Source organism: Buteo buteo, chromosome 27 (assembly GCF_964188355.1).
Source record: "Buteo buteo chromosome 27, bButBut1.hap1.1, whole genome shotgun sequence".
Taxonomy (NCBI): Eukaryota; Metazoa; Chordata; class Aves; order Accipitriformes; family Accipitridae; genus Buteo; species Buteo buteo.
Genome location: NC_134197.1, coordinates 9,028,545 through 9,040,583, shown reverse-complemented (window position 1 = coordinate 9,040,583; position 12,039 = coordinate 9,028,545). Strand labels below are relative to the sequence as shown.

At 46.5% G+C, this 12,039-nt stretch overlaps 1 protein-coding gene across 1 annotated transcript in view; it reads right to left on the bottom strand.

Moving 5' to 3' along the window:
* Positions 1 to 3,997: 3,997 nt before the first annotated feature.
* ZP2 (zona pellucida glycoprotein 2) overlaps positions 3,998 to 12,039 on the bottom strand; it is an 11,320-nt gene continuing 3,278 nt past the window's right edge. Inside the window, exons 2-18 of the mRNA XM_075058414.1 lie at positions 9,775 to 9,848; positions 9,509 to 9,592; positions 9,327 to 9,421; positions 8,373 to 8,531; positions 7,972 to 8,016; positions 7,539 to 7,703; positions 6,976 to 7,072; positions 6,716 to 6,897; positions 6,170 to 6,299; positions 5,808 to 5,989; positions 5,638 to 5,729; positions 5,426 to 5,550; positions 4,977 to 5,166; positions 4,579 to 4,714; positions 4,402 to 4,498; positions 4,230 to 4,316; positions 3,998 to 4,143 (exon numbers count right to left, since the gene is read on the bottom strand). Of these exons, the coding sequence (XP_074914515.1) occupies positions 3,998 to 4,143; positions 4,230 to 4,316; positions 4,402 to 4,498; positions 4,579 to 4,714; positions 4,977 to 5,166; positions 5,426 to 5,550; positions 5,638 to 5,729; positions 5,808 to 5,989; positions 6,170 to 6,299; positions 6,716 to 6,897; positions 6,976 to 7,072; positions 7,539 to 7,703; positions 7,972 to 8,016; positions 8,373 to 8,531; positions 9,327 to 9,421; positions 9,509 to 9,592; positions 9,775 to 9,848 (2,086 nt within the window). The remainder of the gene's footprint in view (positions 4,144 to 4,229; positions 4,317 to 4,401; positions 4,499 to 4,578; positions 4,715 to 4,976; positions 5,167 to 5,425; positions 5,551 to 5,637; positions 5,730 to 5,807; positions 5,990 to 6,169; positions 6,300 to 6,715; positions 6,898 to 6,975; positions 7,073 to 7,538; positions 7,704 to 7,971; positions 8,017 to 8,372; positions 8,532 to 9,326; positions 9,422 to 9,508; positions 9,593 to 9,774; positions 9,849 to 12,039) is intronic.

Sequence of the window (12,039 nt, the reverse complement as noted above, 5' to 3'; positions counted from 1 at the left end):
TGTTAAACCCTGTTTGGCTGCCTGCAACCTAACAGTATTTAGTTTACACGGTAATTCCCTTTGAATTTGGAAAACATTCCTTTGAGAGAAGAAGGGCAACATATCAAACCTAAAGTTTAACTTCTTGATAAGAAAGACTGATAGTGCAAATAACACCAGAAGGTGACACAGGAAATTTCTTAGAGCATCTTCTGGCACACTAATAATTGGAAAAAGTTTTCCAATTTTTGTACAGATTAGGAAGACTTGCATGTAAAGAAAACCTATTAGAAAGCTAACTGAAACTTATTGCTACACAGTTCCTTTGTCTTTATAATTTAAGAAGTGCCTCTTAAGCAGGGGGACAGGGGAAATAACAGGTATAAGTAGCTTCTCTTCCAAGCATTAACACAACTATTTTGCTTTAGTAACTAAGTATTACAGACAAAACAGCTTTATCTGTTACTCACAACCCTTTTTTCCTTTCAAAAAAACACCTCTTTTTCCTCACTCCATTTTCAAAGACCCCAAAATTACATACTCCTAGTGCTCCTATTAAGCAGTCATGGAACTTCTGGCCACCAGAACATCAGCTCTGGCAGCAGGAAGAGTCCATTCCACTTTGTGGTTTTCCCAATATCCTTCTAGCCTGCTGTGTTCAGAAAAGGCAGGCTCCAGCTTCACTGTAAATATTCCTCCAAAGACCTCTTCTAATTATCTGAATCATATAGTAAAGAGAAAGCTTTTTTATAGTAATGTTTTAAAATAAATGCTGAGTGTTGCCAACCAATTTAAATAAAGCCCAGGTTTTAATCCCCAGCTGCAGCACAGACCTCACATTTGCAAGGACAGCTGGAAGAGCTGCACATACTGCAGATGTTGGCACAACATGGATTTTAAAAAAAATGATTGAATGGAAATACAATTGTGAACAAAAGCATTTGATAAGCATTTCAAAAAGGAAATTGGCTGCAAAGTTCAACAGGAATGCAACACAGCAATAGGAGATTTCAGAACAAAGACAATCAGGAAATTCAGTATTTAGTCATTGTTAAAGCCAAATCTCCAGTGAGGAGATTTAAGAGGACTAGCAGTATTCAGTTTCATAAGCAGATGCAAGAGAGGGAATACACAATAGACAAATAATTACCAGTGCAAGAGTGCTGCACTGAATGCTCTCCATTCTGACAGGTAGTAGAAAGCCCCAAGAAAAGTAAAAGCAGCAAAACTGAAATGGATCCAGTAAACAAAAAACCATTTTTCTACAATCCATAACTGGCCCAAAATATTTATTATGTAAGATGACAGGGAGGCTAAGAGTAGTAGTACCAGAAATAATTTGTTAGTAATGAGCAACAAACCTATTCATGAGCCTTTTAGGCCCTTGGTTTTAAACTATTTTCAAAGCACCCCATTATCCCTGGCTAACCACTACTGCAACACAGTATAATCTAGCAGAAAAATCATTAGATCAAGACTCAAGAAGCCTGAGTTAGCTTCCAAACTCTTAGCCTAAAATCCATTTATTCGTTTATCAATAGTCATGAACAGGCTCCCTCTGTGCCCCTGTTTCCTTAAAAACACTAGTAATTGTATTGCCTTTCTCTGTAGAGAAGGTTTGAGGCTTACAGATAGAAAGCAAGGTGATACTGGGGACTGTTCTTGCTCTCTTTAAATGGGCCACTTGGGAAAATTAACTGTTACCCAGTTACAATATAGATACCTCATTTATAAGCTGTTTAAGTGACAGAACACACAATCTGTTCCAGAGAGGGTGAGATTTTTCTACATCAGAGATATGTTTATTGTTTTGTTATCAACTGCTGGAAGCTCTAAAATAAGCCACTAATTGGTCTACAGGGAATAGAACAAGCAGATAAGGTATTAAAGAAACCTTCTAAGATACATTACTAACAGCAATGTATCTGAAAATGAGGACCAGACCTACAAAGGTAGAAGTGGCCAAATGACAGAAACTGGTAGCTACAACCAAAGAGAAGGTAGCAATCAGCTGGCACATTTGCAGCATGCAATAGTTTCTTTCAAGAGCTTAGTACTGAATTAGAGGCAGATGCCAAGCACCTGCTGCTGAGTGAAGCAACTAGAAATCCTGAAGTTGATGTTCAGTATGAAAGGACTGGACCAGGTTACCACTAGTTGCAGGTCCATCTCCTTCAGGTGCCCATGCCACGGGTGGGCTGTTGGCTGCCAAAAGCATAACTGCGAGTAGCCACAGCGGTCTAATGCAAGGGAAACACGGCCAGTAGAAGAGCAGCTGTGCCCAACAGCAGCACACTGATGCCAGAGCAAAGGGGAACAGGGCTTTTAATCCAGAGGTACAGAAGGGCAGCCCCAGACCACAGCTGAACAGCCAGGGGTTTAACATACCACTGCTGAGCTTCATTCAGCCTCAAGAAGCTTGTGATCTTTGACCCAAGTGTAGTTAAAAATCAGCCAGTGATTTTAGAAGCTATATTACACAGCCTTCAGCTCCTCAGGAATGCAGAGCTAGAGCACTGAAACCAATTTGAAGGCACAAACCAAGTAGATTAAGGGACTACTTTTTACACAGTCACTTTCTAGTCCTAGAGATACAAGTACCTAAACTTAAATTGTTCTAGGACAGCTTATTCCTTAGACATTTAATCCTCCCTGCCTGTAGCAGTGAGGCATGAAATAAAAAATATATCACTGCTTCAAAGGGTTTTGCTATTGTTAGAAATAGCATTCCTGAAGCTATACAGATAACACAGCATATTCCCCATCTCTAACAGCCAAGTCCTCTTTAGCCATCTCTATGTTGCCCTCAAGTTTCCCTTATGTGGAAGTTCATTTTATACATTGAAACTGAGCTTGAGTTTCAGGCAACCAAAGGTCTCCAAGCCTCTACGGCTAGAGCACATCAGCCTGTGCCAGAGGGCACTGCCTGAACACATTTTAAACTGAAAAGCAACAGCAGAGCCCCACACATGCAGTTTTTAAGTCCAGAATCTTTGACAAACTGACATCACTCATTAATGTAGCAGCCATCTTGGCATTTAGAAGTCTCAGCAGGAAACTTGTCTTTTCTAGCCAGTTGATTCATTTCCACATTCACTAACAGTAAGCTTACGGCTGATTACAGGCTATAGCCTACACATGGCCCTCCTCACCCCGGCAATCCAGGCACTTGATTATGACAAGCCAGAACCAAGTGAAATTATGACTGACTTCACCTTGAAGAGCAATGTGGCATTGAGTACCGGTGCACAGACTGATCTTTAGCAATTAGAGTGAAGTTACTACGTGGAACATGTATCTCCATGTACTTTTACTTAAGGGCCACAAAACATTCACTGAGCAGCTATCATTTGCCCCTGTTAAAGCCTTATGTTCACCCAAGATTGAATCTAGAGTTTTTGTAGTCTAGGTGACTAACATGAAGTGCAATTCACAGCTGGGCTTTGATTCTGCAGAGCAGGTGTCATGAGACACTGCTTCTTTTCATATAGCCCTAGCTAAACTAGTAGTAAGTTTATGCAGAGTATTTGGTTACTGCTGTAAAGGGTCTAGGTGATACTGAGTTACCAACATTAGACCTAAATATCACTGCACAGTTCAGGAGCACTACTTCACCTTAAACTAGTGTTTTTCTTCAGTTAAGTCCTCTCCTACAATCCTAAGAAAGGGCAGGAGAACTCTATGGAATCTTACTAAGGAGCCAGTTCTCACAGTATTAGAAGAAATTAATTAGTACCCTGTCAGTCACCCTGTAACATGAACTAAGGAGGTGACAAAACCATCCAGCATAAGGGAAGCTGCCATTGTCACTTGAGTCTCACCCAAAAAGCTTGACCTTTTAAAAGCTTCAATTCTAGTTTGTTAGAGCACTGACCAAAGCCATTGAGCAGTGCCACTGCTCAGCAAGACATTCATCTTTGTCCAGTCTAGTTCCTTCAATGCTGTATAGCAACAACTCCACAGCTACACATGTCATCCAGAAGACATTTCTACTCCAACTTTATTTGTAAAAACTACATTAACATGCCACATTTACCATGGATGCTCTTCTCTTTAGGCATTTAAGAAAAGCGAAAAATAGTAGCATTGTGGCCACCAGAGAGAGAATACCAGCAGCAGTCATTGTAATGCCAGCCCATACCTCCTTGCTCAAGAGAGTGCTCCCTAAAAAGCAAGCAGAAAGACAGTTTGTGGAGACAGCTCTTCACCAAACCCAGGTAACATACATTAGTACCACATGGGCTTAGTACCTTGGGTTGCAGACCATCCTTCTGGCACAAGGAGGACAGGACCCCGCAAGCTCACCACTGCAGAGTTCACACCTGGCATCCCACTCTCTACAACAGTAACATAGTAGAGGTGAACCCCATAGTACAGTGCGTTATCTTGGATCAGTACAGCCTAACATCTGCTTACTCTTACCTCGCTTGCTTCTAGATGGCCTCGGGCATCTTCTCATACACAAAGGGGAGTCTGGTTGAAAACGGTCACAGATCAGAACACTGCAGTGGAAGTATACCTAGGACAGAGGATGAGAGGTCCATTCATTTCGGGACAACTGGTCCCACTGACTGCTCTAAGTAGGAGAATGTCACCTACTAGGCCAGGGAGGGCTTTGTCACCAGACACAAAGGCAAAAGTCTTCACTTCCAGCCTTTGGCGATAGTTTGCATAGCTGACACTGTGCCCCACAGGATGAAACACAGTCTTGTAGCTGTCCAGGTCATACTCACACCTGCCAACAGGTAAGAAGCAAGTCAGAACAGCAGGGTAGAAAAGGTTTGGGTTTGGTTTTTTTAAGCAGGCAAAAGTTCAGGGTAGAGGTGCCACTATCTTCATAAGAGTTCCAGCATACACCAGTACAGTATACCTGGAAGGCCACCTCAAGTGAAGCCCTTGTACTTGGGGCTCTGTTCCTAAAGGGGAGGCAGGGGAGGATTAGGAAATCTGCGCACCCACTGCCAAAAGCACTTCCATTTATCTAGCAGGGCACTCACCCATCAACAACTATATTCCACTGGGGAAGGGAGCTTGGATCTTGTGAAGCTGTTGCCCAACAGTCATCCAATACCAGATGGAGGTTGGGATCATTGCGGTTCAGGACCTGAACTTCCAGGAAGATGGGCTGCCGTAAGTACCTTACTATTGGGTACTGATCATCACGGTATGGCTGCCTGTATGAGTCCTCTGCAAGAACAAAAGCCTTGTTAGATTAGAGAGTCCTGAAGAAACTCTGGTCTGGAGCTCTTCAACAGCACCTGGTCTACCAGCTGCAGTTTGTCTTAGAGTCACAGATTTAAGGCATCTGCCTCAGGTAGCATGGGCAGGAGGAAAGGAAGCACATCAGGTCATTAGAAGCCCATGCACCACAGGAGTTCACTCATACATCCTCCCCTCCACAAACTCCAGTTGCTTCCCAGCCACCTGAGCCCAGAGTCAGCTTTACCTGGGTAGCTTAGAAGAACTAAGGAGAGGGGACCTTGGTTCACTGAAGAAGCCGGAGGAGGAAGGTTGTCTACCTTTATAGTGAGGGAGGCATCACCATTACTGAAGGAGCACAGGACTGTTAGCCTGTAACAAGGAAGGAGCAGCCAAGTCTTATGTTCATATATAGGATATCCAGGACTAAGTATTACCCAAAGAAGCTTCCAAACACACCTGAGTTCACTGTCCCTTGAGATCCTGCGCAGTGGAAGGTCTGCCCATAGTGCCCTCACCTCATTCTCATAAACAATCTTCTCCCCATCCAACTGCAGAGAAATAACAGCGTTAGTGAAGGCATTCCCAATGCACAAAGCCCTCCCCATCAATCCTGGCTACACACTTACCCAATACCTGGTCCCACATCCATTCAGTGGGACATGAAACCAAACTCGGTCATTCAAAGACGACTTGAAGGCTGGCCGGCATGCAGGATCTCTGAGCCTAAGGGTATCCAAGTCTAGCAGCGGGGTAGTACTGTCAGCAAGGATTTCAAAATCCATGTACCCATCCTGGGTGCATACAGCAGCTGTAAGAGAGGTTCACATAAATTTGCATGCCAGTCACCAGCAGCTCAGTCTGCCAAAAGCTGTTGTGCTCTGACCAGAGATGCCCTTTCCTGTGAAGGACTGGTTTAAGAACAAGCTGTGCTGAAGGATTACCATCTGACCAGCACAAGCCACGTCCATTGCAGAAGGCAGTCACTTACCTATTGGTGCATGCTGGTCACAGGGGCACTCTGGGTGCATCACCATTGTCACCGTCTCCCCATGGAAGTGAAAAGCCAGTTCCAAAGAGGACATGTAGGACTGAAGTCCTGAGCAGCTCTCCCCATGTAGCTGAAAGACAAGAGTTACTCTCCTGGAGTGTAACTACAAGAGCTCATTTTAACACATGCATGTGTTAGAGCCGTTTCCCTTGCCCTGAGGCCATGGTGCTCTTCACACTCCGCTAGTTTGTTAATTTGCATTGCTCCAGGCATGCCAAGTACCAACCTACTCCAAGAGGAATATTTTCACCTCCAGCTGTTCTTGCCAAGAGACTTCATAAAACCCAAACTACCTTTGAGTGATGCCTATGTATTATAAAGTCACTGTACATTCCTCTTAATCACAACTGCCCTCAGCCAGCCACAGGACACATGGCTGACTTGGCAGGTGCTTACTGAGAATCAGAGCACAGTAGCTTTGACCTTGACTAAGCACCAAGGAGTTGTAATCAGACCAGATCCTGTGACTTGAAGATCAGAACTCACCCTGGACTTCAGGACTTCCCTGCTAATATGCAGCTTGACCCCTGTCTTTGTGTCCAGAGCAATCCCATTTTCCTGAAGCTGGTCCATGGGGATGGCCTTATCCTCTGCACCCACAGCCATAAGGGTCCCTGGGAAGGCTGGGATGGCAACAGTCATGTGCGTTGCATTACAGATTGCTGGACCTGCAACAACATCTTTGTTAAATATAACACTAGTTTCCTCAGTGCAGAAGCAGATCAGGTTCTTTCTCCATGCATTACCTGGTGCACAAAGCATTCTTGACTCCACAGTCAGTCTACGTTCAGGAGGGCCATACGTGAGCTTGAGTGCCACGGTGTAGAGCACCTTATCATTGTGCTGACAAAGAAGATAGAGCTCTGTTAGAGAGTGCTCAGCTCGTGATCCATTATAAGACCAACCCCACAGGGCCATATACTACATCTGGTTCAGGACTGCTGCTATTCATGTTTGCAACAGCAGTTTCTTCCCATCTCAACACCCTTTTGAAAGAGATCTGCTCATGAGACTGCCAGTCAGATGTTCACAAGTTAGGCTACAGCTAGAAGTCTGCTTATGTAGATGCCCATCAGCTGTGCTGCTGAGGTGCACGCTGTGCTTCCCCATTTTGTAGGGCTGGGTAGTTCAATGACAGCTACACAGAATCAAACAGCTTTGCTCACACCAGCTAGGCACAGCACTGCATCAGCTTGACATCAGCTCTGGCCGTGACCTGCAAGTGCTTTCTGCAGGTCTACAGGAGGGACATACCTAGTCTCTGTGAAAGTCGGCCCTGAGGAGATGGTGCTGCAATTTGTTCACCTACCTTGTAGGAGACAACTCCAGTGGCAGTAAAGGCTACCTGGAGGATCAGGTTGTGGCCATCAGCTAGAAAGTTATAGCCTTGCTGCATGGCTTGCCCAAGGCTTAGCTGATGTATTCTGGTTCCATCATCAACTGACAGAGTCCAGGTCATTGGAGCTGCTGGAACCTGGCAAAGCAGGAGATCCTTGCTTAGGAAGGGAAGGACCAGCCACACAGCAGCAGCAAGGCATTACACAGTTCTTCACCCTGCAGAGCTGCCACATCACAGGCTTTACACTCAAGTTCCCTATATTGATAGCACAGAATTAAGCTTCCTGACAAGATGCAAATACTTCAAAGAAAACTACTCCAGCTTGGAGACATCAGGCTTAGTTTAGGTCCAAACCCCAGGCACTCCTCCACCCCCCCCCCTTTGCAAGACAGAAGGCACTTACCATATGCTCATCGGTGAAGCCTGGAATGAGTCTTGGGAAAGTAACCTGAAACACAGCACAAGGGTTAGACCACAGGAGCAGACAGTGGTCAGAACCCTATGACTTCCTAATAAAAATATCTGCTGTAGTTTTCCAGAGCAGACAGCTGGCACCAGCACCCTGGTTTTCCCTGCAATAGGGCCGAAGCCAAACCATGTGCATTGTTAATAACCATTTGCAAACCAACTCTTCAAAGAGCTAGTGGTCACGCCAAGATGGACATGCAGCCAACAGGCCTCCCTGAATCTGGCTGGAGCTTTCCCCAGCTTTCTGCAGATCCCAGCCACGCAGTTCCAGGAGACAGCCATCCTGCCTTGCAAGCCTCTAAGCAGGACCTATAGCATTCCCATTCCTCTACTTACTGCCATGAAGTCTTTTGTACAGTTTGTTGCACCAGCAAAGAAAGGAGTAATGATTTCATCTGCATGAACACTATGGCAGTGAGTGCTGTAAGTTACATTCCTCTCCTCTCCCATTGTGTCATTCACCACCAGCCTCAATCTTAGCAGGTGCTGACCATCCTATAGACAAGAGACATTAATTAGAAAGAGGCAGCAGTACTCACTACAGCATGAGGACAACTAAAAGCCATTGAGGCTAAACTCTAGCTTCAGAGTTATTTTAGGTGTTTGTACCAGTGCAAGGACAAGAAAAAATGTGGTTTTTTAAAGCCCTATGGAAAAGGAGGAGATCTCTAGGAAAGCATGGGCTCACAAGGTTAGGTTGAAGAGCAGAAAATACTGAGAACTGTGGGAGTCAAGAAAAAAAACCCCCAAGGACTAGCAGGTTGTAGTGCCAGCAAGTCAGCTGGTCAAGAAACAAGTTAATAAATGCCAAAACCAAGAGTCTTGTGGTATTTCAAATACTTAAAAGCAACAGTTACCAGTAAAACCTCTGTTTGAGGCTAGTTTGGGTTGGCCTCCCACTTATTACTCCACCTCAACAGCTATCAATGGCATGTGTTGTTAATTTCTCTATCAATACACATTGTGTAAATAGAGAAACTTTGAAACTCTTGAACCTGGTCCATCCCCCTACAAGATATCCTTTAAAGTAGCTCAATTCCTGTACAGGAGAACACATTTATGGCAGTGTCTAAGGGGGTTTAATCCACAGTCAAAAGAACAAGTATTCTGGTAATATTTTTCAACTTCTGGCATGAACTGCTCTTATAGAGCTGTTTTAAGTTATCAGAAGTGTTAAGTATTTCCACTCCAGAAGAAAGTTAGAGCTAGAAACCCTATTAAACCCAATCCTGACCAGGAAAAAAATCCCACACTCCATCACAGCAGCTTCCAGAATGAAGACCCCTTTACCTCCAGGCTAGTGCAGTTGACAAACAGGACACTGAGCAACAGCCTCTCATAATCTACGGTGGGGTCACAGGACACGATCTCCTCACCACTCACATCTAGGGAGAATGTGGAAGATCAGCCCTGGAGGCAGGCACCCGCTTTCAGGCTATAGCGGAAAGGGCCAGGGCAGTAGCAATACGTACCCTCAACAGACACATGCCAGGAGTAGTTGCCAAGCTCTCTTGAAAATTCAACTTCCACCCCATTCCTATGACAGGTCACACTCTCTGCAGAGGGAAGGCCACCATCAGTTCCAGCATCACCCTCCCAGAAGCACACACCTTGCAAGTCCCCCCGCTCACCAGCCCCACTTTAGAGCCTTCTTCTACACCAAGGCAGAGGGGAAACAGCTCTGGACAAACCTAAAGCCCACATCCAAACCACTACCAGCCCAGAGAGACCTCATTACCCAAGAGATCCTGATCCCCCAGGCCATCAGCACAGGGGGCTAAGGGCAGCAAAAAGCCAACCAGGAGCAGCAACCTGCAAGCAAGAAAGAACCAAATGAGAGACCAGCAAGGAAAGGACCCAGCTCCCCATCCCACCCCAAACCCCACTCACCACATCCTCAAGGTGCTCCAGCACCGCTGCTTCACAAACAGCCCCATCTCCTCACTGCCACCACAAGCTTGCTCTTTGGCTGCCCAGGGAGGATTATATAGGACCCGGTTCGGGCTCCACACAGGTGCAGCCTCTCTGAGAGGACAGAGAGCTTTCACCTGCCTCTCCTGGAGATGCAGTCTCCTTGCTGGGAAGAGGAGGGCTCGCAGGAGACCTTAAGGCGATAGTAAGTCTTTGGCATGGGTTGTTGTTTCCTTCTGTTGTGAAGGCATTTATTTCTTGCTCTGATAAGGTACTCCCCTTATTGCCTCGCCAGATGTTGCACAGAAAAATGCACATCTTTTTGGCAGTTATTTTTTTAGAAGGAGACTTCTGTGCCACTTTGAATTCCGATGATTTAAAATGATTCCACTGGTAGATTTGAATGTAACAGAATATTTTGTTCCACTGTATGGGCAAATCTGCAATGCTGATATAGATCTAATTAGGAAGAAAACATGAATGGCAGGTTAAGGAAGAGAAGTCCTAGATCAGATCTTTAGACTGGAAGGCTTTGGTTGGACTGTCACTGTTCAAAGCTGTGGGGAAGAGGCCTGGAAAGAAAAAAATCTCAGATTCATGTTATCTTTCATCTTTCCCAATGCTTTTGATTTCAGACCAATGTATTGGGTTTGTGTGGCAAGGTTTTGGTAGTGGGGGGGTGTACTGGGCCTGGCTGAGATGGAGTTAATTCTCCCCATAGCAGCCCTCATAGCCCTGTGCTCTTTATTGGTAGCCAGAAAGGTGTTGATAACACACCAGTGTTTTGGCTACTGCTGAGCAGTGCTGGCACAGCATCAGGGCTGTCTCTCCAACATTTTTGCCCCCCTCAACGGCAGGCTGGGGCAGGGCAAGATCTTGGGAGGGGACATAACCAGGGCAGCTGACCTAAACTAACCAAACAGATATTCCATACCATATGGAATACAATACTCCAGCTCAGATATAAAAGCTAAGTAAAGGGAGACGGAAGGCGGACATTTTTGTCTTCCGGAGCAACCACTACGCCTACCAAAGCCCTGCTTCCCGGGAAGTGGCTAGACTCCGCCTGCTGATGGGAAGTAGAGAATAACAACATTTGTTTTTCTTTGCTTTTGCATGCGACCTTTGCTTTCACTTTATTAAACTGTCCTTACCTTGACCCACGCGCCTTTTGTTATATTTTCTCCCCCCTGTCCAGCTGAGGAGGGGAAGTGATAGAGCAGCTTTGGTGGGCACCTGGTGCCCAGCCAGAGTCAACCAACCACAGGGGGTTACAGGGGTGGATTCTGAGAGAAGCTGCTAGAAGCTTCCCCCATGTCCGACAGAGCCAGTGCCAGCCAGCTACAAGACGGACCCACCACTGGCCAAGGCCGAGCCCATCAGTGATAGTGGTAACGTCTCTGGGAGAACAGAATTAAGAAGGAAAAAAGTTGTGGGAGACACAGAAATGGCAGCCGGAGACAGGAGTGAGAACATGTGAGAGAACAGCCCTGCAGACCCCCAGGTCAGTGCAGAAGGAGGGGAGGAGATGGCTCCAGGCACCGGAGCAGAGATTCCCCTGCAGCCCGTGGGGAAGACCCTGGTGAGGCAGGCTGTCCCCCTGCAGCCCAGGGAGGTCCACGGGGGAGCAGATCTCCACCTGCAGCCCGTGGAGGACCCCACGCCGGAGCAGGTGGGTTCCCGAAGGAGGCTGTGACCCCGTGGGAACCCCGCGCTGGAGCAGGTTCCTGGCAGGACCTGCGGATCTGCGGAGAGAGGAGCCCACGATGGAGCAGGTTTTCTGGCAGGACTTGTGACCCCGTGGGGGACCCACGTTGGAGCAGTCTGTGCCTGAAGGACTGCACGCTGTGGAAGGGACCCATGCTGGAGCAGTTCGTGAAGAGCTGCAGCCCGTGGGAATGGCCCACGTTGGAGAAGTTTGTGGAGGACTGACCCCGTGGGTGGGACCCCACGCTGGAGCAGGGGAAGAGTGTGATGAGTCCTGCCCCTGAGGAGGATGAAGTGGCAGAAATAACGTGTGATGAACTGACCGTAAACCCCATTCCCCATACCCCTGCGCCGCTGGAGGGGGTAGGTAGAGAATCCGGGAGTG